Consider the following 25,656-nt stretch of genomic DNA (forward strand, 5'->3'; position numbering starts at 1 on the left):
TCAACTGGATTGGGTTGGCTGCACCAAGCTGTATTTAACCCACAGCTATGTATCCTTGCTCTAGCATATAACTTGACAAGGGCAGTCGATTTATCATAGAAAGTGAAATAGAGAATAATCAAAATAGTTACGCTAAACTACAAGAAAGAAATACATGGGACACAAAGAAAACTGGACAAAAGCTGTAATGTGTTTAATTGACCAGAGGGTGGCAGTCAAAGACCACTCATCTTACTTTTGATTTGTTTCTTCTTGGAATCGTTTAATTGAAATAATTATTTTGGATATCCAGGATTAGCTGTTGATACATACTGAAACAAGTATAAATCCATCGATAAAACTCCCATGAATCCTTGGACCTTTGGAATCACAAATCCATGCATCCTTTTTAAATCAGTTGATGTCAACAAATATAAACAGTACAAAACTGAACTACAGTGTGTTATTCTGTATTTAGGGAAAGTGTGGTTTACCATGATGAGATCCCTGATTCATTAAATATATTGATGGCATTTGATGTTGATTGTTCCCTGGTCATCTTCACTCCAATATTTCTAAGAACTACAACAACAGCCAGGGGTGGTTTGCTTCATAACTCAGACCTTTATTATAGTTAACAAAAAGCACATCTTTTGTTTTACACTCCATTCAAGTATACTGCTAGAATATGTAACATTTGCCATTCAGCTGTCAAAATGTAACCGGGCCCTCATAAAACAGAGGGGGCAGTTATGTAGCACCAATTTAAAAAAAACAATGAAATAAACTCACACACATGAAAGTAAAAACTAAAGAGAACAAAGTTCTATCAAAATCCCTGACTTTCACAACAATAAGTTACTAATAAGATGTTTGCTGGAAAATAAGAAATGATTTGGGAATGAAAGTAGTCCAGAGGAAAAAAGAATAGCTTTATTTCTTTCACAATAAGGCAGTGAGGCAACTTTAAAAGGAGTTCTACCTTTACCTTAGTCGTTGTGGTGAGGAGTGCACTGCGTGGAAAAGTAACCCTAACTCTTCTCCAGAGTTCTTAGTGTCAGTCACAGTCTTGAATGAACATGAAAGTGAACTATTCAGGCACGTTGGTCTAATTTGGTCACAGATACCAGCACAGGAGAAAACACCATAAAATAACTTAAGGAAAATGTGTCAACCACAACAATGAAGAGTCAGACTTAAAATCTAAAAAGAATAATTAATGATGGTGTGATCCCCACATTTGTTTCCCTCACCAGTATGTTGTCACTAGAATGTTGTGATTTTCTATGGTTAAAAGAAAAAAAAGAAAAAAAAGAAATAATCATACACCAAAAATGTATTTGAGAGCACTTCAGAACTATAATTGCATTAATCAGCTATTAGTTGCTGCATCCTTAAGCATCTTGAATAAGCTATTAATAGGGTCATTATAATAAGAGTTCCCAAATATGTATCTGTCCTAACAATTCTGCAAAGTTATCAAAGCTCAGTACAATGATCTTAGAAATGTGGTTCTGAATAGTGCACCAGGATTCCCTTTGATGACTGTACTTTAAGGATACACTGAATGTATCCTTAAAGACAGTGGGGAACCACAAGAGACATTTCATCATTAATGCACAATCGGTCTCCAAGTAGCGGGGGGAGGGAAAGAAAGAGAGAGGAGACGGGGGAGAAAAGAGAGAGAACAAGTTTGACCTCTCTCTTGATCTCACCTTGAGATCTGAAGCTACGAAGCTGTTTTAGTACTGGAGTCGACCGCACGTGGGAGACTCGAGTGACAGAGGTGATGGCTGGGAGAGGTGAGAACTGCTTCTCCTCTGGACATTTTCAATAGGCGCTGCTGCAGTCTTGGTGGAAGATGAAAGGGTTCACCCAGGCTTGCTTGCAGGGGCAGACACTGAGGGGTGTCTTAGTGGTTGGGGGTGCGTTTGGCTTTGATCTCTCGGGGGTGCTGCTGATGGCTGGCGGTTCATCTGATCTCGGTGGTCTTCAAGGTCATTTACCGGTGGACCACCTGGTTGTTTAGGAGGCCGGGGAACGTGTCCTCCGTCTCTGTGCTTAATGATCCACCTGGACAGGGGGAGAGGAGAGGAATAAGCCACAAAACACAGGCCCCGTGAAGCCATGGATGGCACACACCAGCATACCGTCTTCTGGCATCATGACCTACCGTTGTGGCAACTGTACATCCATACACGATGGCCGTCGTATCGACATCTGCATTTCATGACGTTGTTGGTGTAGTCCGACTCCGCCACCTCATAGTTGGGGTTGATAACCACCTGTAAGGGACAGCGAAATATTTAGGGTCCTAACCAAACTCTCCTACACTAAGATAAACACACATCGGAACTTCAGCATCCTTGGAGCCCATCTGGATCCCCAAGGAACACAGCAGGACAAAAAGTGAAGAACTACAAATGTAGAAAAGACAGAGGTTAGGGAAACCAGGGAGGTGACCTGGAAGATGTAGTCCCCAGGCTTGATGTCTGTGATGTCGACCCACTGGCAGTCGATGTCATGTCTGTAGGTATCCCAGCATCCCACCGTGATCCCTTGCTCTCCGAAGTTGGCACACTCGTATCGCTTCTCGATACCTGGTTATAACCCATAGTGAAGCCGTTTGATCAACTGATGACTGATTGTGGAAAAAAACGATTAAAATGCTTGATACCACGTCATACATATTCAGTTATGTTTGAAGACAAAGTAAAGCGCTCTATTTAGTTCAAGCTATAATACACAGAGATACAATAGGTAAGGTTTGTCAGTAAAAAAAAAAGTTTTTTTCCCCCCATATAAACATGTTTTGTAAGATAATGAGCTTACATAACATGTAATAGTTTAGCTGATAGTTTAGCAAGACAGGCAGCTCAGTGCCAGTTGAACGTCAATTCAATTCAGCAATCATGTTCCTGCCCATCGCCTTTGGCGAGGCAGCACTTTCTCCGTGACTTATTTTGTGGAAAAAGTCAGTCAAACTCGAGCTGGAGGAAAGCACGGAACTTCAGACGAGAAGCGGCGGTGGTGTATGTGATATTTAAATACATGTTATGTTACCTATTATAGCTTTGTAAATACAAGTTATTCTCACCCTCGTCGCACTCCGAGTCCTCCAGACAGAAACTGGCTTTGTGCCCCTCTGCCACTTTTGTGCCGTTGAGACTGAGCAGATCATAGTGAGTAAACACCTCCATGCTGTGGTAATGTCTGAAGAGAGAGGAGAGACAGAGAGAGAGAAAAGAAAGAGAGGGAGAGACATTGAGACACACAGGGAGAGAGAGAGAGACATTGAGACACACAGAGAGAGAGGAGAGAGAGAGAGAGAGAGAGAGAGAGAGAGAGAGAGAGAGAGAGAGAGAGAGAGAGAGAGAGAGAGAGAGAGAGAGAGAGAGAGAGAGAGAGAGAAAAAATAGACATTACAGCACATCTCCCAAAATAGTATATGTTCAGCCCTTCAAGGTGCAGTGCAAACCCACAGGTCTCCTGGAGATGGGTCTGTATGCTTGAGGGCTGGGCTAAATGCTGCCAGGGTTCGGCCCTGACGAGAACTGCTCACAGTTTGATGTGTGTAAAGCGGCTGAGTGTGCAAAGCTGCCAGCACAGCTCCATTCGTCCAATGGTGCAACCACAAAAATCTAGGCCTTCTCGTAGCTCCAGTCTCCATGGTCAATTACAAGGCAGAGAACGTATGGAATGGAAAATTGCAGTGAAGAGGGATTCTTCTTGAGAGTTCAGAAAGTTGCTTCTTTCTGCTGACTCCAAGACAAAAGCCCTTTCCCTTCAGGGAAGAACCATGAGTGAACCTATTATAACTACGAATTATAGCAGTTACAGTTAGGTCCATAAGTATTTGGACATTGACACAATTTTCAGCATTTTGGCTCTGTATACCACCACAATGGATTTGAAATGAAACAATCAAGATGTGCTTTAAGTGCAGACTTTCAGCTTTAATTTCAGGGTATTTACATCCAAATCAGGTGAACGGTGTAGGAATTACAATACATTTTATATGTGGCCCCCCCCTTTTTAATGGACCAAAAGTAATTGGACAATTGGCTGCTCAGCTGTTCCATGTCCAGATGTATGTTATTCCCTCATAAAGGGAGTTCGTTATTTCATTGACAAGGAGCAGATAAAAGGTCTAGAGTTCATTTCAAGTATGGTATTTGTATTTGGAATCTGTTGCTGTCAACTCTCAATATGAAGTCCAAAGAGCTGTCACCATCAGTGAAGCAAGCCATCGTTAGGCTGAAAAATCAAAACAAACCTATCAGAGAGATAGCAAAAACATTAGGTGTAGCCAAATCAACTGTTTGGTACATTCTTAAAAAGAAAGAACGCACTGGTGAGCTCAGCAACACCAAAAGACCCGGAAGACCACGGAAAACAACTGTGGTGGATGACAGAAGAATTCTTTCCCTGGTGAAGAAAAACCCCTTCACAACAGTTGGCCAGATCAAGAACACTCTCCAGGAGGTAGGCGTATCTGTGTCAAAGTCAACAATTAAGAGAAGACTTCACCAGAGTAAATACAGAGGGTTCACCACAGGATGTAAACCATTGGTGAGTCTCAAAAACAGGAAGACCAGATTAGAGTTTGCCAAAAAACATCTAAAAGAGCCTGTACAGTTCTGGAACAACATCCTATGGACAGATGAGACCAAGATCAACTTGTACCAGAATGATGGGAAGAGAAGAGTATGGAGAAGGGAAGGAACTGCTCATGATCCAAAGCATACCACCTCATCAGTGAAGCATGGTGGAGGTAGTGTTATGGCGTGGGCATGTATGGCTGCCAATGGAACTGGTTCCCTTGTATTTATCGATGATGTGACTGCTGACAAAAGCAGTAGGATGAATTCTGAAGTGTTTCGGGCAATATTATCTGCTCAGATTCAGCCAAATGCTTCAGAACTCATAGGACGGCGCTTCACAGTGCAGATGGACAATGACCCGAAGCATACTGCGAAAGCAACCAAAGAGTTTTTTAAGGCAAAGAAGTGGAATGTTCTGCAATGGCCAAGTCAATCACCTGACCTAAATCCAATTGAGCATGCATTTCACTTGCTAAAGACAAAACTGAAGGGAAAATGCCCCAAGAACAAGCAGGAACTGAAGACAGTTGCAGTAGAGGCCTGGCAGAGCATCACCAGGGACGAAACCCAGCGTCTGGTGATGTCTATGGGTTCCAGACTTCAGGCTGTCATTGACTGCAAAGAATTTGCAACCAAGTATTAAAAGTGACAATTAGATTTATGATTATGTTAGTTTGTCCAATTATTTTTGGTCCCTTAAAAAGGGGGGGGGGCACATATAAAATGTGTTGTAATTCCTACACCGTTCACCTGATTTGGATGTAAATACCCTGAAATTAAAGCTGAAAGTCTGCACTTAAAGCACATCTTGATTGTTTCATTTCAAATCCATTGTGGTGGTATACAGAGCCAAAATGCTGAAAATTGTGTCAATGTCCAAATACTTATGGACCTAACTGTATGTAACTACGGAATAATATTGAACATTGATATCCAGTGTCACAAGTTGAAACGCTCAGAGAAGAGGTTCATGGAAACAAGCCAACTATCGTGCCTCTCCTTCCAAGCACCTCGAAAACAGTTCACACACCAGGATTCGGCGCTCACCTGTGGCAATCGTGCCACACCCAAGAGTGGCGGCCAGCCTTGGGTCTGAAGTCGGACTGGCCGTTGTTGTGGATCTGCGAGGAGAAGCGGAGGAGTCGGCGGTAGGAGTTGGCCGGCACCTCGGTGGAGGTGCCGGCCAGGCAGTTCTCCTCGTAGGCACACTGCAGCATGAACATGGGCCGGTCCTCCATGTAGGTAGTCTGCTCCACCACCTGGGGGTTCAGCACCAAGTCTGGGGCAGCTGGGGGATGGGAGGGGGGGACGGGAGGGGCGCAGGAGGGGGGCAAGGCTGTTATGGATACCGTGTCGCCAAGAAATGAAAGGAGAGAGGAGAGGAAGAAGGAGAGGGGAAGGGGAAAGGGGAGAAGGGAGGGGGAGAGGGGAGGGGAGAGAGGAGGGGGAGAGGGGAGGGGGAGAGAGGAGAGAGGAGGGGGAGAGAGGAGGGGGAGAGGGAGAGAGGAGGGGGAGAGGGGAGGGGAGAGAGGAGAGAGGAGGGGGAGAGGGGAGGGGGAGAGGGGAGAGAGGAGAGAGGACGGGGAGAGAGGAGGGGGAGAGGGAGAGAGGAGGGGGAGAGGGGAGGGGAGAGAGGAGAGACGAGGGGGAGAGGGGAGGGGGAGAGGGAGAGAGGACGGCGAGAGGGGAGGGGAGAGGGAGAGAGGAGGGTGAGAGGGGAGGGGAGAGAGGAGGGGGAGACAGGAGGGTGGGTCTTACTCTCAGAGCAGGAGACCCCGGCAGCGTTGCGGCCCCCTCCTCTGGGGCAGGTCAGGTGTGCTCCGTGGTGCAGACAGTGGGACAGGGACATCTCCGTACCAGAGCAGCGCACCCCCGTCATCACCACAGCATCAGCGCTCACCTCCCCTGACCAGTACCAAGTCTCCTGGGGAGACACACAACAAACACACACACACACAGTTATACCTCCCGTGTTTCTTTCTAGGACAGCTTCCGTTTTATTGTAAGAAGATTAGTGAAAGGACAGTGTTGATGTGCCAGACTGTCGCAGAGGAGAAAGCCAGACAGTTCACTGCACTGAACACAAGAGAGCGCACCCTGCTCATTAACACTATAATTTACCAAACCTACCAAAACCTAAAGCAACTTTTTTTAAATGTAATATCTATTACATAACCTTTGCGTCTAAAACTATCCATCAGGCACATCACATCTGTAGTGTTTACTTTCTGTTTCCACTCAAGTCACAAGAATATGTATACCGGAAATACTAAAATGATCACAAAGAAACTTGATACTAAATATTTGGTTTCGAGTCTTCTAATATTTTGCTATCCAGGACAGACAGCAGTTTACTGTCACAGGGAGATGGTGAACTAGACAGCCTACAATAACACTAAATCCCTACATTACAATTTCCACTCTTAAATCTCCCTTCTGCAAGTACGTCATTCCATTCCACAGTTTACAGACATTTTCCAAAGTCGTCAATGTGACCCCCCCCCCCCCCACACACACACACATCACTATTCCTGTTATCAAACAGCCCTTTAAACTCCCCTTAAAACTACAAATGCCTACTCCGTTTCTTGAAGAGGGTCTGTTCTGCTTAATGCCTCCCAGGTGTTGCTGTTTAGAAAGGGCCTGTAACTACCGGGGGGCGGGGGCAACACCCCTGGCAACCACACATACAGACACATACAGTATTTCATACCTCAAGTAGGTAATATTAGGGAAACTGCTGGTTTAGTTCTGTAAAAATACAAGAGTGATGTAAAAGACAAGGTTGGGGAAAGAAACCTGAGAGGTTTCTACTCTGAATGGGTTTGAACAAAAAACGTTACACCAAGTCGTGTGTAAGAACAGAAGCTTCTTTTTCTGAAATAGGCCAATCACTTCAACCCACACAAAAAGCTTCCATCCAATCTGACACCACTCCCCAAAGTTCATAGATCTCCCATAGGAGAGTGTGATGTTGGCAGTAAGTCAAAATAAACATCAGAAAAACACATCGTCTTTGAGGCACCTTCAATCAACACTAAAGCACTGACAGAGTTGCTTTGGACCAAAGCTCCGTCAGAGTGGCACTGAATCAATGCAGACAGCTAACACAGTTAATCATGGCCCAAGTAGCACTTCCTAGCATCTGTAGCTCTCTCACTGAGACTGAATCCCTGAGGTGTTTGTTCCAATACCCAATCACCACTTCCAGTTTCACTCTATTCCCCACTCTGCACTTTGTATACACTCATAGAAACGTAAGCAATGTCACAGCGGTACAAATTGCTCTCGTCCACGCCATATCTGCGCCCGAATCTTACCTCCATTCTTTTCACGGCTGAGACTTCCCATAACGCTACTAAACTCAGGTAGGAAGTTGCAACAAGCTTAAATGAAGCTACACCTAATAGGCTACATATGAAGTGTACTTCAGTATTCAAAAGATCCACCCTTCGACAGCTGGGCAGAGATGAATGATGTGTTGGAATTGCACTTGACCCTCGAAGGGAGAGAAGAGACACGAGGAAGAACAGAGAGGCGAGGAAGAAGAGAGAGGCGAGGAAGAAGAGAGAGGCGAGGAAGAAGAGAGAGGCGAGGAAGAAGCCACGAAGACAGCAGTTGTCCCTTTAATCCTCGTCGTGTGAAGGTGAAGAAAGCCCTGCTTGGATCGAAAACATGAAAGACCCATGGACGTAAATATGTACTGTATACACGGGCAAAACATGAACCGAGGATGGTCTTCTCTTTTTTGGGGGGTCCAGAGATCACACTGCTTTTAATGTTTGATTCTTAAAGAAGAGGGGTAGAGGGGAGAGAGGAGGAAGAAACTGGAAGAGGAACAGAAGAGGGCAGTGGGATGCCATCTTCCACTGAAGGGTGTTAGGGAATGGGCAAGCAGATGTACAGTGAGCCCTGCAACGTCTGTACCCCTCCCTCCCATCCCCACGGTCCGAGCCCCCCTCACCTGGAAGGCGTTACTGGCGAAGCCCAGGCCCAACTGACGACACACCACCATGGCCTCCATGGTGCCCCAGCCCTCGCTGCAGACCGTGCCCCACACCAGGGAGCCGTTCCTCTCCACCAGCACCTCCACACGCCCCTCGAACGGGTTCCTCCCACCGCCCAGACGCAGCTGCAGGGAAGAGGGACAGACGTGTTCGGACTGGTCTTCTGGAAACACTGTTTGAGTGTGAATGGGAGACTGCAACTGGAATACTGGCTGATTCAAAGATGAAGGTTTAAGAGAAAGTATAATTGCACATTATTTCTACAAGGAAGCCTGTTAAGGGCAGAGAGAGTGACCGTATGCTTGAGAAGGTGGAGAATGAGGTGAAGGTTTAGAAGGTAGAAGGTGGAGGAGACGGAGAAGGAGGTGAAGGGAGAATGTGGTGCAGGAGATGAAGGCAGAGCATGAGAAGGAGAACGCGAAGACGGAGAAGTTGGAGGAGGTAGAGGCGGAGAAGGAGGAGGTGGAGGAGGTAGAGGCGGAGAAGGAGGAGGAGGTAGAGGTGGAGAAGGAGGAGGTGGAGGAGGTAGAGGCGGAGAAGGAGGTAGAGGTGGAGAAGGAGGAGGTGGAGAAAGAGAGCACGGTGGAAAGGGCAGGTGGAAAAGGAGAAGGAGGCGAATGACAAGGTGGAGAAGGAGAAGAGGAAGGTGAAGGAGGTGGAGGAGGGAAAGGAGGCGTAGGTGAAGGTGGAGACGGAGGAGGAGGAGGCGGAGTCGGAGGAGAATGTGGAGAAAGGCGGAGGAGGAGAAGGTGGAGGAGGAGACAAAGTGTTGTGTAGATAGACGATAAAGTGGAAGAGGAAGGAGAGGCGTCGGCAGAGAAGAAGGAGATGGTGGAGAAGGTAGGGAGAGTGGAGAAGGAGCTGAAGTTGGAGTAGGAGTAGAAGGTAAAGGAGGAGGAGAAAGAGTGGGGCAGGGGGGAGAAGGTGTGAGGTCCTCACCCTCTCCTGGAAGCCCATGGCGGGGACATTACACCTGACTGCTGCGTCCTCTTCATGACTGCAGCCCAGAGACTCCTTGTTGAAGAAACACTCAGTGATGGACTTCTCAAAGCCCGAGCACAACACCTCGTTCATATGAACCGGGCCCATCCCTGAAGAACACACAAACAGACAGCAACACACACACACACATAGATACACACGCACACAAAAACACACACAGTCACCCACACACACATATACACACACACAGTCACACAGACCCACACACAGACAAGATGCATGAATACTGGAACTTCATAGTAGTAAAGTCACAGAATCTTTTGAATCCGTAACATTTATGGAATTTTCTTTGAGGGCTGAATCAGCCAAAGCTGTAAATATTCAAGATGGATAACAATGCATGCCAAGATGTGTCTGTTCCGTTTCAGCCCTGGATGAAGTCCTAATGCTTTATGGTTGTACTTCTCATCTCTCCGTGAGACGAGCACTTCTCTTCCCGGAACACAAAGTTACAGGGAGAGATCTCCGATTGACAGTAAATCAGGTCATAATGTTTTCTTCCCCAAAACGATGCTCCAGACTTCCTGCTCCATGCCTCTCCAATGTTCAAAGTGCCATGAGTGTGGAAAGTGCTTATTTTTCTCTCCAGCATAGAGCCATAAGTAAGTTGTTAGAGTTCAAACTGTTGTAAGTGTACGTTACAGGGAGCACCATTTTACAAGGCACCTCTTCCTTCAGAATGTCTCAGCAGAAGGGAGTTCTGTCGAACCCTCCAGTTATTTCCGCAGGGGGATCCATCACTGTTAACTTGCTTTAAAAACCTCCCTGACAACCCCTTAATAACCTGCAGGTAAGGTCCGGGGGGAAGGTCCTCCGTCAGGCTGTAAATCTTGTAGGAATGGAGGCTGTCACTGGGAGAACTGCTCAATAAAAAACATCCTCACAGGCTAAAACAAGCTTCGCAGAACATTAGTTATCCATTAGTTTTCCCTTCATTTGGTGCATTATTGTTCATGTTTTTCTACCAGTTCAGAGCCGAGGAGCATTTGAGCTATGAATTGACTCTGGAGATAGTTTGAGTCTTTGTGACTCAAATGCTATGAAAGGGGAGAGCCAAGGCTAAGTTGACATGGTGCATCTGAATGTCCTAATATCTATGGCCAGCAGTTCGTTGAGTTCATGCTGTCCAGGACAGAGTTAGTGGGCTGAGAGGACAAGGGAGATAGTATTACCTCCTAGGAGACCTCTGAGGGATTTACCTCCAGCCACATTTGGTGAGCAGATGTACTGCACATCCAAACAATATGCTTTTGTCATGCCATGTTTCTTTTTCCTTCAATTTCTTAAAAAAAATATATTTTCAATTGTACAAATGTACAAACATAATATCCACATATTTAATATCCCTTCAATAAGAGAAATGCTTGTGTTGCTACTCTGGATGGTGTACGTCCTTTGATTACTCTTCACTTACAAGAAGGAAACATTTTTCCTTCCCTACAGAGCTTGTAATGAAGCAGTTACTGAAGTGCCTAAGGCCTTTGGGACTGTCTATGCCACGACATTGCCTGCCTCGCACTGCTGAGGAATTTTGAACACTACTTGACACGTAGGTCTCAAACCGCAGTCTGCCGCCTTCAGCCCCTGAGTCGAATAGACCTTGCAAACTGTCATATCGCTGAGTCAGGGATGGGTGTCCTACCTTGCCCCAGCCGGCCACCAGACAGGGCCTCCTTGGCAGTCCCAAAGCCCAGCTCCCTACACACCACCGTGGCAGAGAGCAGGCTCCAGTTGTCGTCGCAGATTGTGCCCCACTCGCCGTTCTTCAGCACCTCCACCCGGCCCTCCCCCACAATGGCCCCGCCACGGAGACGCACCAACGGTTGCTGCAGGGACGAAGGAGAGAGATGCAGACGGATATAGAATACGAAACAGGGAGGATGCCTTTATGGTCCATTAGATCCAATCCTATGTATCCAGTGTTTAGCAGCCACCGTTTTTTATCCAAGGCGACGTACAGAAGGGGGAATTAAACTCGCGAACTCTGCATAGTCCGATGCTCTACCACAGAGCTATACATGAGCTATACATGAGCTGTAACAGCTGTATGTTTGATTCCAGTGAGACAAGGATCTGCTGGTTTAATATTACATACCAGCTTTCCATTTCCTGCCCACAGGCCTAGCAGAAGACGGTGAGTGAGGTTCCAGACTAGGTGGCTCCATACTCACTTGGCAGTTAACTGCTACTCACCATAAAGGTTTGGGCAAATAGGAAGGGTTTCATTTTACAAGTGGGCACATTATCAAAATAACTTCCATGACTAATTACAGACAGATTATGCAGACTGGATTGCTTGCAGTACAAGTGGTGCTTTATGGACAACACAACAGAATCCCAACACGAACCTGGACGAGAGTATTAGGGTGCCCACACTATGCTGGCACCACAGTGAAAGTCGTTTCCATTTACCAATGCAATGTTTTAGACTTCATAATTATAGGAAGTCAGATTTTCCCCTTAGGGAAGTATGTTCTCATCAAACTGTCATAAATAGTTTTTTACTCGTGAAGGCATGAGGCACGTTTGGAGAGAATTTGTGATGTGGACGCCACCCTGGGTGACTAAAGCCCCGACCTGACGCTGCACTGTGGAACGTGACGAGGATCAGGGCGCAGCATGGCCAGTTTCTACAGGATGAGATCATCGACATGACCGTCCGCAATCGTTCCCACAAGCTGTTTCCACTGGGCTGCCATCCATTCTCCCTCCCCCCAGTCCTCCGGCAGTGAATCATACAACAACAAACACGCACTGCATCCATCTACATCTGGGCTGACAAAACTGCTGGGGACTGAACGCTAGTGGTACTTCAATTACATTTATTCCTAAAACATCTCTCATGGATCTCAACGCTATATCAAAGCTTTGGAGTCTTCAATGTGTTCCCCAGATGTCCTCTAAAGTCTTCGAAGTCTTCGGGACCCCGTGCAACCCGCCTCGGAACTCCTTCTCAAGACAGGCTTAGGGAAGACGGCTCTGCGTTGCCACGGTTCCTACCTCCTGTCTGAAAGCCTTCCTGAAGCCTGTCATGGGAGTTGGGGCGAAGGCTCTGCCCGGGACACAGCTCACAACCACAGGCATGCTTCCTCCACACGTGCCGTTGGGCTTCTTCAGCTGAGCATGGCCCAGCTTGCAACTAGACAGGTGGGCCTCGTTCCCCGTGCAGTTCACCGAGAAGTCCCAGTAGTTGGGCTTCCTCCTGCGAGCGAACATCCTGTGAACAACACACGAAATCAGATCGGGATAATGCTGCTAGCTACAGCTGTTTGTGGTGAAGGTTGGTTGCATGGTACAGTATACGATACAGGGGATTCTGAACATATTCAAAGGCACAAATATAAGGTACACTGTGATATGCCAAAAGTTACAGCAGTTTTAATGCTGTAAAACTGCATTAACTGTAGCCAAGCCTCATTTAACGTCCATCTAACCAATTCAGTCTGTGTCTCGAAAACAACATTGCTGGCCACTTGAGGATACTGATGCCAACAATATGTCAACATTTTTACATTTGGGAGCCTGTAGCTCTGCTGATCGTTTTCTTTCTTTTTTCATTCAAACAGATACTGCACTATTTACTTTCACAACAAACTGGTACCCATTGTCAACGATGAGTCAACTACGTTTAATGTACAGTATATCCCAAATATATAATGAGACTTGAGATGAGAATTTCAGAATACAAAGCAAGCTGGCATGAGGTAAGGTCAGGTAAGGTCAGTAAGGTAGCATGTTACAAATGTGTTCTCGCACGTGCTTTCTTCAGGTCCACATGAGATAATTGCCGTCTTTCAGTCTCTGCAGGGGTGTTAATCTCTTCCTCTCCACTTTAATAACAACACTCTCTGTTCTCTGATGATCCTCATGCGAAGAACAGCATGTTCTGTCTTTATAGCTGTAAGGAATACCAGACAGGGTTGGGTCCAAGCGCAGATTTAATTAGAACGGTCAGACAGGCAATGATCAGTACACGGGTAGACAGGGCAATACCTAGGTGATCCAAAACGGAGAATATGAAAACTAGCCAAGGTCAGGAACAGGACACAGATTTTAACAAGGCTCGGCCTGAACTAGAAACAAGATAAAGACTTTGCACCGGACAACACACAAACAGACACTTAAATACTAAAACCCTAAACGAGACACAGGTGCAGCCGATTGTCCTAATATTCTGGGGACGCCGAGCGCGGCAGCCAATTACCAGCTGCAGAGGGCTCTGGCGTTACAATAGCCCATGTCTGATGTGTGTATGAAAGCAAATTAGACAGAAACGGGCAAACCTTTGCTTTTCATTTGGGACCAGGTTTAGGAATGTTGCTAACTGGATGTTATACAGTGGAAGCTATTGCATTAGGATGAGTGGAGGTTTGACAGAGAGAGAGAGATGAAAAGTAGAATCTTCACATTTGCAAACGTGCTGGTCTTATGTAAGCTACACCAAGCACGGAACAGCCCCTTCTGAATCAAACACGTTGCACACTGAAGTCACATAGACACCTGACTGACATGCCTGTATACAGATTCAGGGTCTGACCTGAGTTTAAATTGCAGGGCACACAGAAGCCTCAGAGCGGAGAGGAAGCCAGAAGCCTCAGAACAGAAGAGCCGTGCCAAAGTCCAAAACCAGCCTTATAAAACAGAGACTGCACGCTTTACGGGGTTTCAAGTGAGTGCAGGCAGACACGTAGCTGGAAACTTAGGAGACTGACTCTTCTGTGGTTACCCGAGCAGAGGAAACCGACAGTCAACTCAAGGTTCATTTCAACTCTGGAGGAACTGCAAAGGGGTATGCGGTGATTAATTAACCGCTGGCTGGCTAATTCAGCACAGGTTTCCACATGTAAATAAGATTGAGATCCCCTCCGCAGCTGGTATGCCATTACGACTACTGTGAGGAATGTGAATCGATCTTGGATATTATATACAACGGAAGCTGCTTGAAGAAGGGGGCTGCTTGAATCTTAAGAGAGTGTACTAACATAAAGCTGGCAGTGCAAAAGAGTTTTACTGTTCCATACACTGCTGTAAATTCCAACCAAAAAAAGCAGTGGCCACGGGTAAAGATCTATGTTATCCTCAGATAAAAGATCAAATCCAAATGATCAAAGCCCTGGTGGACTGAATATAACATCTGGACTGTACTCATCGTGGATATGTGACCAGCCACTTGGTTTCAATTTCATACAAATTTGGAAGTTGACAACCTTTAGTACGTTCAAGAGTCAAGGAGGCTTCATGTATCTAAATATCCCAGAGAATAGATCTGGGCTGAAATATGGTATGGGCTTGTCTATCTCACCCCGGGAAGAGTAACTAACTATGCGTGATGAATTGCTCTCTTTTCCTCAAGGCTTACTCCATGGCTTGATGTGACCGAGCCAAATGAGACTCAATGTGAAATATATACACACATATAATTCAACGAGACATCTCTACCAGAGTTACTACCACGAACACATTGGAGGTTCTTTCCAAGATTCTTTACAACTGTGGAACCTCCAATAAAGGAAAAGTTCAATTTCATAAGGCAAGCATAATACTGCAATTGAGAACTATCGGAGAAAAGCATTTCAACGTAAATGTACATGAGTGAGAAGAAGAAGAAGAAAAAAACCCTCCCTTACGTGTTTGCAGTTTCATATTAGGACCATTTCCTTCCCTCCCATACTCACTTGTAGACTCTGGCATTGTACTTCCTCTCCCCAGGGAAGCCAAACATGCCACAGATGACTCTGCTGTTCAGCTGGGTCCAGTCGGCATCGCAGATCTGCTTCCATTTCCCCCCGTCCTTCACCTCCACGTAGCCCTCCGTCACCGGCACGCGCTTCCGGTAGGAGGACAGAATGGCGCGGATACGCACGTCCTCCACCTGGATGTTCAGACTCTGTCCAGAAACACACACGTTCCTGTTAGACTGTTTGACTGTGGGCCAAGAGATTACACGGTCAAATCCCTCTTCAAATCGGTTTTGCGACTAATACTGTAAATATAAATACATGAACACATTCGGTTCGCCATGTTGAGCTGCACTAAGACATGGAGCCATGGTTATCGCCAAATAAATATGCACACGTTTACCACCAACGGGCACTGTCTAAAGACAGGAATCTCTGTGTGTTTGTGTCACTATATGAAATGTCATGGTGGACAGTTATAAATTCATAACCTGATTCTTAATCTCAGCAAAAAATACCTACCCACGTTCCCACGTTCCCCCCCCCCCCACACACACACACACACACTACTGTCCCAAACCCCCTTTCACTCCAACCCTGAAGGAGATACTTAGTGTGCATTTGCTGGTAAAACTTATTTTACAACCCATCACCTTTTTCATCCCAACGGCACAGCCTGTGCCACAACTGCCTGGTTGTTGAACAGCAAGCATCAAAGGGTGACCATGGCAACAAAGACAACATGTTTTACTGCAGTGGGTGTCCCATGGAAAAGTTCTGGTAGGAAGGAAAAAGTGCAAAGGTAACACTTTGGAAAAGTCCATAGGTGCTGTACTTCCTTTGTGGAGGGGAGAGAATCTGTGCAGATGTCTTATGGTATATTTCCTGATCTTATCTCTTCTCCAAACCTGACCAAGCAAGATGAGATCAATACTATATTGAAATACAACCTCTTTTGTTGGTCGGTGTCCATGAAGAGTTAGAAGACTTCTGCCGTGATTCTTCCGGGTATTTCAATAAAAAGCTTCTCTCTCGGTAGAATAACCCCTACATTCCTGTGCTATGTGACAGAGCCAACTATGACTGACTGGCTGTTGAACTGGAGGTGGAGGGGTGGGTGAGCTATGCTCAGCAGATGGACTGGGTAAGACGTGTAGTAAACAACTCTAGTCTAATGTTGGAAGTAAGAGCACAACGTCCGAGCCAATAAAAAAAAATGTCCTAAAATGGCTAAAGGAACGGACAGATCACAGCAGAGCAACAAAAAGGAGTGTCCTTGACTATGATTCCCCATAGACAACCACAGAAACCAGTTGATCTGAGAAGGGATTCTGAATATTTCAGATAAAAAATGAGGTGGGTGTTCAAATGACAGGGCATGAAGATGAATGTGTATGTGTTGACTGATGGCAGACATACACTTAGAATCAAATCAGTCTCAAAAACTGTAAGGTGTGTCATGTTTGTCGAAATTGTTGAAAAACAATCATCCCCAGCAGATCTTTCTGAATACTTGCTTGAAGTAATAATACTTTACTGAATACTTGTTCCAACAACATAACAACTGGCCACAGCTGACAACATTGCCTTAAACCTCAATTAAACATTTCAGATGACAGTTACCCAATACTCACCACTGGATATAAAGATCAACTCAAGAATCTCCCATAACAAACCCACTAAATGCCTTAAAGTTTCAATTACAGTGATAATACATGTTTGTGTATGACTATCTTTTCTTACAGGCAGACTGAGGACAAGACCAACAATACTACTGCCAAAAACCTTCAAGAGTGTTTATGAGTAGAGTTCCATGAGTCTTTCCCCTCCACTTGCAGACGCCACACACCAAAATATTGAAGATTTTCCCCCATCATTTGTTTGTATGTGCGTCACGATAGCTAGAAGTTGTTTCACTGCTTGTCGTACTCCTGCCCTCCCTCTCAGCTATGGGTTCGTAACCCCTCCAGCGTTTCTTTCCTGTTTGGCGTTTTCATCTCAGGAACACACAGGCCTTTTGAGGTCTGTCGGAATATGACGGTTGGAGCAGAAAACACGAAACACGGAGAGATTTGTCTAACACATGTGGCTTGTTTGGTGGCCACCCTGGGGAGGGTGGGGGCGGGGGCGGTGGCGGGGGGGGGGGGGAACGGCCTAAGTAGGTGGCGGAGGAGGAGGGGAGGCCTGGAGATGGGGGGGCCTGGGGAGGGGGCAGAGAGGGCAGTGGGAGGGACTGCGCAGGGGGTGGAGGCGGGGTGGCCCGACCAGGGAGACGGCGGAGAGACCCGGGGGGGGGGGGCCTGGAGAGGGGGCGGAGCGGAGAGGGGGGGGGTCTCGGCTGCCCGGGAGGAAGGTAGAAGCAGACGGAAAAGTCATTAGTGGGATGATGATGCTTCTCTCTGGAAAGGTTGAGTGAGGGAGAAATCAAGCCCCCACTGTCTCGACTGAGACACTGAGGCCTCCCCGACAGGGTTCATTGGTACCGTGGTAAACCCATTGCTTCCTATGGAGGACACCGTGGAACAGCCCTGCAGTCATTAATCAATCATTAATCAGCTGCGTAGCTACCGTCAGAATACGGGGCGCTTTACTCAAAACTGCAGACGATGAGATCATTTGCGTCGTGGTGAAAGCAGCCTTGAACCTCTCAGTCTTGAATTGGAGTGTGGTGCAGTGCTTTTGCAACTTCCGACTTCCATTCGAAATACCCAACAAAAGAGGATGGACTCCCAACTTATTTTTCTTTTAACTCGTTTCGTTTATCTCGTCTAGAAGAGCTTCACCTATATATTCTCCCTGATACTAGAACCATGAATGTGGTTATGGTGAACCATGGTGTATTCAATGTATTCTGACTCTTGTAAACTCTTGGTACACAGAAATGTTCACTGGGCTTATTAGAAGCAGATGAGGATTTTGTTTTCAATGTGTTCACTTGGACTCAAACGAGACTGAGTATCATTCTCAACAGTAGAGGGTAAAATGTATATTTCAACAAGATATCCCTGCCATGGCCTTAACCTGTCATTTTCTAGTGTCTTGTCATTATGATTTAGAGCTAACTAATTCATACAGACCTCAACAGAATCATTAAAGAAGATCCATCGAATTATTCCTTTGTTTTATCCCACAAGGTTTCACAACTGCTGTTTTATGCTGTGTAAAAAAACGGTCTCATAACAAACTAGAGGTTGTGTGTATGTGTGTGTGTGTTCACCTCTTAGACTGCAGTCCATTTCATAATCTCAGGCCAAGGGGTGAACTCAAATCTCATCCAGACCACAAGCCTATCATGTGTCTTAGCCTGCAAAACAAAGCCTGCAACATGGTTCCAATATAAAAATGGAACAGCATTCTGGGCAGAAATACTCTTGAAACCTGGGAAATGAGTGACAGAGAGATTTTCCCACTGCAAATACGTTTTCTAACACATTGGTTTATGAGTAGTTACTTTGTTCAGTAAATTTGTTGGGAAATCTTTGTTGACATCTTTGTTCCCTGGTTACCACGCCTTGTGCTTCAAGAACACGTGTTCTGGTCCTGACCAGCCTTGTTTGGGTGCTGTTTATCCTGCAAGCCCACAACACAAATTGATGATTATCTCTTTCCTGAAATAGTGTTTATAGTGAGGCAGAGCATGACAAGAGTTCAGCATCACTGTGTTTGTTACTTGCCCTAGCTCCTTTAAAGACATAAAGACAACCGTAGTCGACAAATTCAAAACAGATGTCAACTACACAAGTTGCTACACTTGAGGTAGCTCAAAGCTAAATAATACAATTGTTTCTTGTACAGCTCTTCCATCTCAACAGCAAGCCATGTATGAGCAAGTCTGTGTGAGTTCAGTTGGGAAGGCTGTGCCCTGGGGAGTGAACTGCTGTTTCGCCTCACAATCTATCAGTTGTGTGAGAAGTTAATGAAATAGTTTGAGTCCAATTAAAAATCCTGACCAAATGACATGGGCCCTAATGACTTTTCAAAGCGAAAACCAATCAGGTTGGTGTTGCCATGGCAAGTAGCACCAGCATGGCAACATAGTGGGTCTGACCCACCCAGGGTGGATGAAAAATGTATGTACAAATTCAACACCGGTAACCACGTTTGCTTCATTTATTTGATGGCTCAAATGTATGGTCATTTTTGTGTTTTGACCATTTGTTACAAGTGCTGGTAAAAAAGTCGGCAATCAACAAATTGCGCTGGGACGAAAAATATATAACATTTTATGTTGTTAGATTTACCACTTTCTTTTATTCTCATCAAACAAAAGTTTGAGTTTTGAAGAAGTTTGTACAAATGTATAAAAAAAAAAATTGTATTACTAAAATGCCAGGAATCTCTGTGTGGACACAACCCCCCCCAGAAAAAGTATATTTGAGGCAGCGTAAAAGGCAGAGCTTCTTTTATCAGGCAAGGCGGGCAATATAAGGTACGTATGATACATCATAACATCATCGGAAAGCTTACAATCCGCTCTGTCATGATCTGTAAAATTACCATGACCCATATGCGGACCAAAACACCAGCACCTGTCACATTTGTGAACTATGTTAAAGATTAAACTGCCCCTACATCGCAATACCCAAACAACATACTACTTAGGATGCCAGAGAAATATTTAGTATGTCCCATGGCCCTGACTATGTCCTATTCTGATGATCTGCTCAGTGAAATATGTATCACACTGACTGAACTATCATTCATTACAAGGTAACAACAGCAGAGCTATGGTTGCCATCCAACAGTATGCACGTCTCTGGTCAGCTCTGCCGTAAAGAATGTGGCACCAATAATCTTTTCAACAATATCGACATTTTGAACTAACTATTATGGGTGTATGAGCAAAAGGGTCGAGGTTCAAGACGCAATGTTATGATGTTGTGGAGGTATAGGGACCTACCAGGGTGGAGGTATAGGGACCTACCAGGGTGGTATACATAAGAGAAAGTGGAAGAGAGTGTACAGAGAGATAAGGGAGTGGGACAGACAGAGAGAGAGACATACAATAGCTCACCTTTTACCTGTCAAAGCATGACATCTGTGAGAGAGATAATGGAGATATATCTGAGAAATGTCAGAGACAAACAAAGTTTCCTCTGAGGCCTGTAAGTTGTACAATGTGCCCTGGTTCCAAATAAAGCAGTGTTCTATCTTGTTTATCCATTCAAAATACTAATATAAATCCTCCTTCATGGCTAATATGGATTCTAATGTTAATTCCAGTATGGATTTTCGACAACCCAAATTCAACTTCAGCTCTAAGGGTGTTTCTTTTGATGAAATGTTGACAGGCATACATCTGAGAACGTTATTCACGAAACTTCAAAGCATCAGAGCACATGAACGTGAATACAGATCTTGCATTGATGCACATGTGAGAAGGTTGACCTGTACGTGTTGCCAGAAACATTTCATAAACACTGAGGAATTTTCCATGTTGAGTTTGGTTTAAAGTGGAATGTAATGAATGTGCTTGACCACTAGTCAGACCTCTACAAAAAAATATAGAAATTCACTTTTGGGCTCTCTCTAGTTAGCCTGCCTTTACCAACAAGCTAAAAGGTTATAGGAGGACACGCTCACTCTCAGCCAATGACAGAATAGTAAAAATACATGAAAACATATTGCCCAAGGCTCAGAAATGCCTTAAATAAGATATGACTGGAGACAGCTTGTTGTCTTTCTCTCCTGTTGACTGTCCAGCTGAGTGAGCTGGAAACCATACAAACCCATAAACTCCACCGACCACAAAGAAACAACTTGTTCAGTTCAAACACAAAGAAGCATTATATTCCAGTTATATTCAACCTGTATTTAACCCTCATGTTATCAGTTCTATTTAACCCTCATATCACTCTCATAGCACTAATCCAATTTAGAGTAGAAATCTGGGAGGTGTGTACAAAACATGTCTTAAAAATACAATATCTCCATTTTAGTTGCCAAGAGGACAAAGACATTCCCATCCCAGAGGAATGTGTTCAAAATAGCCTCCGAAACCAAAGGTCGATGACACGTGAGTGTCAGTGTTCGAGTCGCACCTCTCTCTTAACTCACAACTATAACATTTGGGTTGAGTGGCCAGGTATAGTTCTAAAGTCATCGCCACGTGTACGTACCAAACTGTGAAAGGGCAAGAGGGGCTCTAAAAATGGAGCAGATGTCGAATGACCTAATCCCCCACCCCTCATCGAGTACCCAGGTGCTGTCCTTGTTGTTGTCCTCCACAGAAACCACACCAGTCTGTCGTCATAGCCACCCCACCCCCCCACGCCCCCACACACCCGCCAAGATCTGCCACGGTGACTAACCCCTGTACCACTTCCAGATGATAAAGCGGGGTCTGCAGTAGAGGGCTGCGAGTGTGCACGTGTGTGTGTGTGCACACGTGTCTGGCTGTGTTTTACAGTACTTCGGCGGAGCCCACATGTCCCCTGTTAGAAGATGGAAAAGTTGAGTTTTTCTTAGTAAGTGTCCCAGCTGGAGACATGAGAGAAGCTGCCTCCAGACGTCTAGACCTCTCCGGCTCTCTGGAGGACTGGAATCTCCACCTTTTGTCTTTTTTGAACCTCACTAGAGGAAGTGGGACGGAGGCATCATTTCCATTGCCATTGCACATAACTAGCTGCCATTTGGATTCTAGACCCACACACTGAGTACTTTCTAAGGTATATTCTGAGAAAAATGGGTGAAGTTTTATTACACGTTCAGCTGGGCTAGGATATATTAACCAAAGTCACCCTGATCCAAGGAGTCAAAAGCCGTCAACCTCTTATCAGCTTTTAACTTTGCCGTGACATGTTTTGAGAGGCCTTTGGAAAACGTACTATTTCATCTGAGCAAAACCTCTCCTAGAAATCCCTGTTCAACAGCTCCCTCACAGCACTGGAATGTGGACATGAGGTCTGCAGAGAGCAGTAAGATAACATGCTGCCTGTGGTGACTGCTACCCCCAGGCTGATTGGATGGCCCACTATGTGGTGCTCACTGAAGCCTTCAAGAACACAGCGAGGGAACTGAGTTATGAGTGTGACGCCTCACAGCTCCCAGTTAGCCTCACTCTCACTGGCAGACTTCAACTGCAGGCTATTTGGACATTTTGTGTGGTTGGACACACAAGTGGTTCAGCACACAGTGCCTGGAGGGGTACACTGGCAGTCTTTAAACAGCTGCTTCTAATACAAAAATATGTTTTCATTAGAATCTCTAATGAAGATAAGGAACGGTGGTATAATTATGAGCAGTGTTGGGGGAAGTTACTCAAAAAAGTTATTGTTCAGTAAGAGTAGTGTGATTAAGTTACATATTACTTTCTGTACAAAGTAATATCATTACTTATTATATTAATTGTACTCAGTGTGGGAATTAGGGGGGGTGTGACCCCCCTAATTAAGACTTGGACCCGCCCAAAAGAGGTCAAAACAACAGGTCGGGGGGGTCGATACATTTATATATCGTTCTTACCTGTAATCGTAAATATTACTTTACGCCCTGGAGAAGAAGTTGACCCCCCGATTGTCATTGTATAATTTGCACTCTGCTTTTACTATTACTTTTAGTAGCGAGTTGTGGAAACAGGTCGCCATCTTTCTTATGGTTTAAAGTGGATTTTTCGCTAGCTTCCAGCTTAGTTTCTCTTTCGAGAAGTTTTAAGTGCTGTTTTTGGCAGTAGATCATATTTTGTTGGGGCACAGTTTGCATTTCACTTGAAAGTTTTTTCCAATATCTTCAATGAAAGCGAAATACTGTGAATATTTCCACCCCGAAAACGTAACATGTTCTGCGGCCATGATTGCTGTTGTGTTTGCCTGCAGCGTGAATCAAAGGCAAACATTAGGCTACTGGAAGGGTCGTTTAGGCAACAATCTGTATTTATAAGGCTATTTAAGTCCTTTGTTGAATTCATGCAGTAACTTGGACAAGTAACGCAAGTTACTTAAATAAGTAACCGTAATAATATTACTCAATGTCAAAAAGTAACGCGTTATATTACGTTGTTACTCAGTTAAGTAATAATATTATGTAACGCGTTATATTACATAACGCGTTCCCCCAACACTGATTATGAGACTACAAGAATGATTGTTAATGGAATGTCAATATGCCTGCTTAACGCATAAAAGAGACCGCTGGGTTTATCTGGTGAGGTGTTCACAATAAAGACCTAAGACATCTTCGGCTGTCTTTAAAGTCAAGATGTCAATTGACAATCACAACTAACAGAAATCCAAACTCAAAAGCAAGGGTGTACCGTTAAAAGAGGGGAATCAAGTTTACCTCCACATTGTTAGTCAAGGTGTTGATGAACTTAAATCCCGGAATCCTTTTGTCACTGCAGACCACGCCCACATCCTCTGTGTGCTTGCAGTCGGATACTCCTATCCCATTGGATGAACAGAGTGCCAGGGTCTTCTCTTTCCCAGAGCAGTGGACATTGTCAAACCAAATGCGCCCTGGAACAAAGAGAAGTTCTCAGCACAATGTGGAAACATCTGAAACTCCATTTGGAGAAGTCCCCATCTGAGACATGCAGACAATCACAAGTCCTAGAAGACCGAGGACTCAGAGGATTAGCAGGTGGCACAATAAACCTTAACTACAACCTCACACACAACTAATCCTAACCACTACAACCCCATCCATAACCGACCCTAACTACTAAAACTCCCACCCCCAATTAACCCTCCCCACTAAAACCCCACCCCCAACTGACCCTTACCACTACCACAACCACAACAACCCCAATCACTACTGACCCTGACCACAACAAACCCATCCCCAACTAACCATAACAACCCCACCCACAACTGACCCTGACCACGACATCTCTACTGCATCTGAATACTCTACAACTACTTCTTCTGAACAACTTCTTGAAGGGAATGAGTCAGAGCTTAGAGAATTCATCTTAAACACCTTGTCAGTCATTGCAAAATTGCACCTGCGGAATATAAATCGTAACAATTTCCAGATCATAAATGATAATATATAATTAGGCTGAGGGAACAAGTCAGCCAATTTACTATATGGCACATATATTATGAATTTTGATTTAATAGACAATCCATCTTACCCTCTCCTTTTCCATATTTGGAGGATGGGGACCAGGAAATGGCTTCCAAGTAACCCATCTCTCGACACACCACCTGGGCAGCGTGGATGGAGAAGTCGTCATCACAGACTGTGCCCCACTCGCCATCGTAAAACACCTCCACGCGTCCCTCGTTGTGCTTGCGTTTGTCCCCTGCCAGACGGAGCTGGATCCTGGGTGTGTCAGGGGGCAGCTCTGGGGCAGAGTACAGCTCCTGCTCCGGGTCTGGGTAGCCGAGCGGGTAGCCAAGGTGCTCATACTGGCCGAGGCAGGGAGCTAGCAGGCCAAGTAGGGCGGCTAGGCAGCAGGGTAGCGACCAGGAGGTTTGCATGATGGGGCAGCTTAGAGGACAGCTGGCACTGGGTTGTATCTCCTGGAGAGCACACATCAGGAAGAGAGAAGTCTACTTATTAAAATTCCTCTGCTACTTGCAGGGTTACTTCTTCAGGGTTTTTATGGGAAGACCGTTTTTTTTTGTTAGGTTTACGAAGTCCAAAACTAGTTAAACTCAAGAGACAGCATTTCTGCACAAATTGTCTTTAACAGACTATTTGTTTACTGGAATAACAAACTTATAAAGTTACACAAAACCCTGAATTCAAGGGGTCTTAAGCACACTTTAGTCGTTTATGGGTACAATGTAATGACACATTCATTTAGCAAAATAATGACTATCTCAGTCACCTCTGCTCCAACATATCCCTTAGAACCTTTAGAATGTTCAAGCTGCAATTCGACCATATCTCTGATCCTCACTACACTCTCAAGAAAAAGACAGAGTGGTGACCTAATGATTTCTATGATTTCATTTGACAATATGAACATAGTCTGCCGTGCGCTGAGCAGCTTCAATCAGATGGTATGTGTCCTTCTACGGTATAGCAGTACTTCTCTAGATTCACTGAAGCGTGTGTTCGTAGCCTGTTCTGGCTTTCATATCGGCCACATGAGAACATTGAGTCGGGTGGAGAGGATGACTCTCCGTCTCCCCCGCATCTCCTCGCTCCTCATTGAGAACGTGGCAGCGGTCGTTGCACAAGTTACAAAACACACGTTACAAAACCGAGAGCAAGAGCTGGGACTGAGTCCAGAGGCTTAGGACTTTCAAAACACAGCATGAGGACCCAGTCAAACCTCACCACTGATTACATCTATAAACTGCAGAAGATGTGATAATCATGCATTGTACCAAGGTCAATAACGTGTCGAATAATCTAGCCAAATAGTGTCTGCTGGCTGGCATTTTAGACATGCTTGCACCCAGACTAGATTGAGAGGGCAGCTAGGCATGTGAT

The 25,656-nt window shown here is 45.2% G+C and overlaps 1 protein-coding gene across 2 annotated transcripts; it reads right to left on the reverse strand.

Annotated features, from left to right (window-relative positions):
- Positions 1 to 588: 588 nt before the first annotated feature.
- Positions 589 to 24,692, reverse strand: loxl2b (lysyl oxidase-like 2b). Of its 2 annotated transcripts, XR_010874774.1 has the most exons (14): positions 24,344 to 24,692; positions 23,548 to 23,723; positions 15,268 to 15,479; positions 12,593 to 12,809; positions 11,235 to 11,418; positions 9,530 to 9,681; positions 8,548 to 8,715; positions 6,342 to 6,507; positions 5,631 to 5,871; positions 3,077 to 3,192; positions 2,443 to 2,579; positions 2,153 to 2,264; positions 1,695 to 2,052; positions 589 to 1,263 (listed from the first exon to the last, which is right to left on the reverse strand). XR_010874774.1 is itself a non-coding variant. In XM_067228114.1 (13 exons), the coding sequence occupies exons 1-13, from the start codon at positions 24,690 to 24,692 to the stop codon at positions 1,982 to 1,984; spliced, it is 2,301 nt and encodes a 766-aa protein (XP_067084215.1). In that variant the 3' UTR covers positions 589 to 1,981. The 2 variants fall into 2 exon arrangements, 1 of the variants encoding a protein (XP_067084215.1); XM_067228114.1 differs by having other exon boundaries at positions 589 to 2,052.
- Positions 24,693 to 25,656: the final 964 nt, after the last annotated feature.

This window comes from Osmerus mordax, chromosome 24 (assembly GCF_038355195.1).
Source record: "Osmerus mordax isolate fOsmMor3 chromosome 24, fOsmMor3.pri, whole genome shotgun sequence".
NCBI lineage: Eukaryota > Metazoa > Chordata > Actinopteri > Osmeriformes > Osmeridae > Osmerus > Osmerus mordax.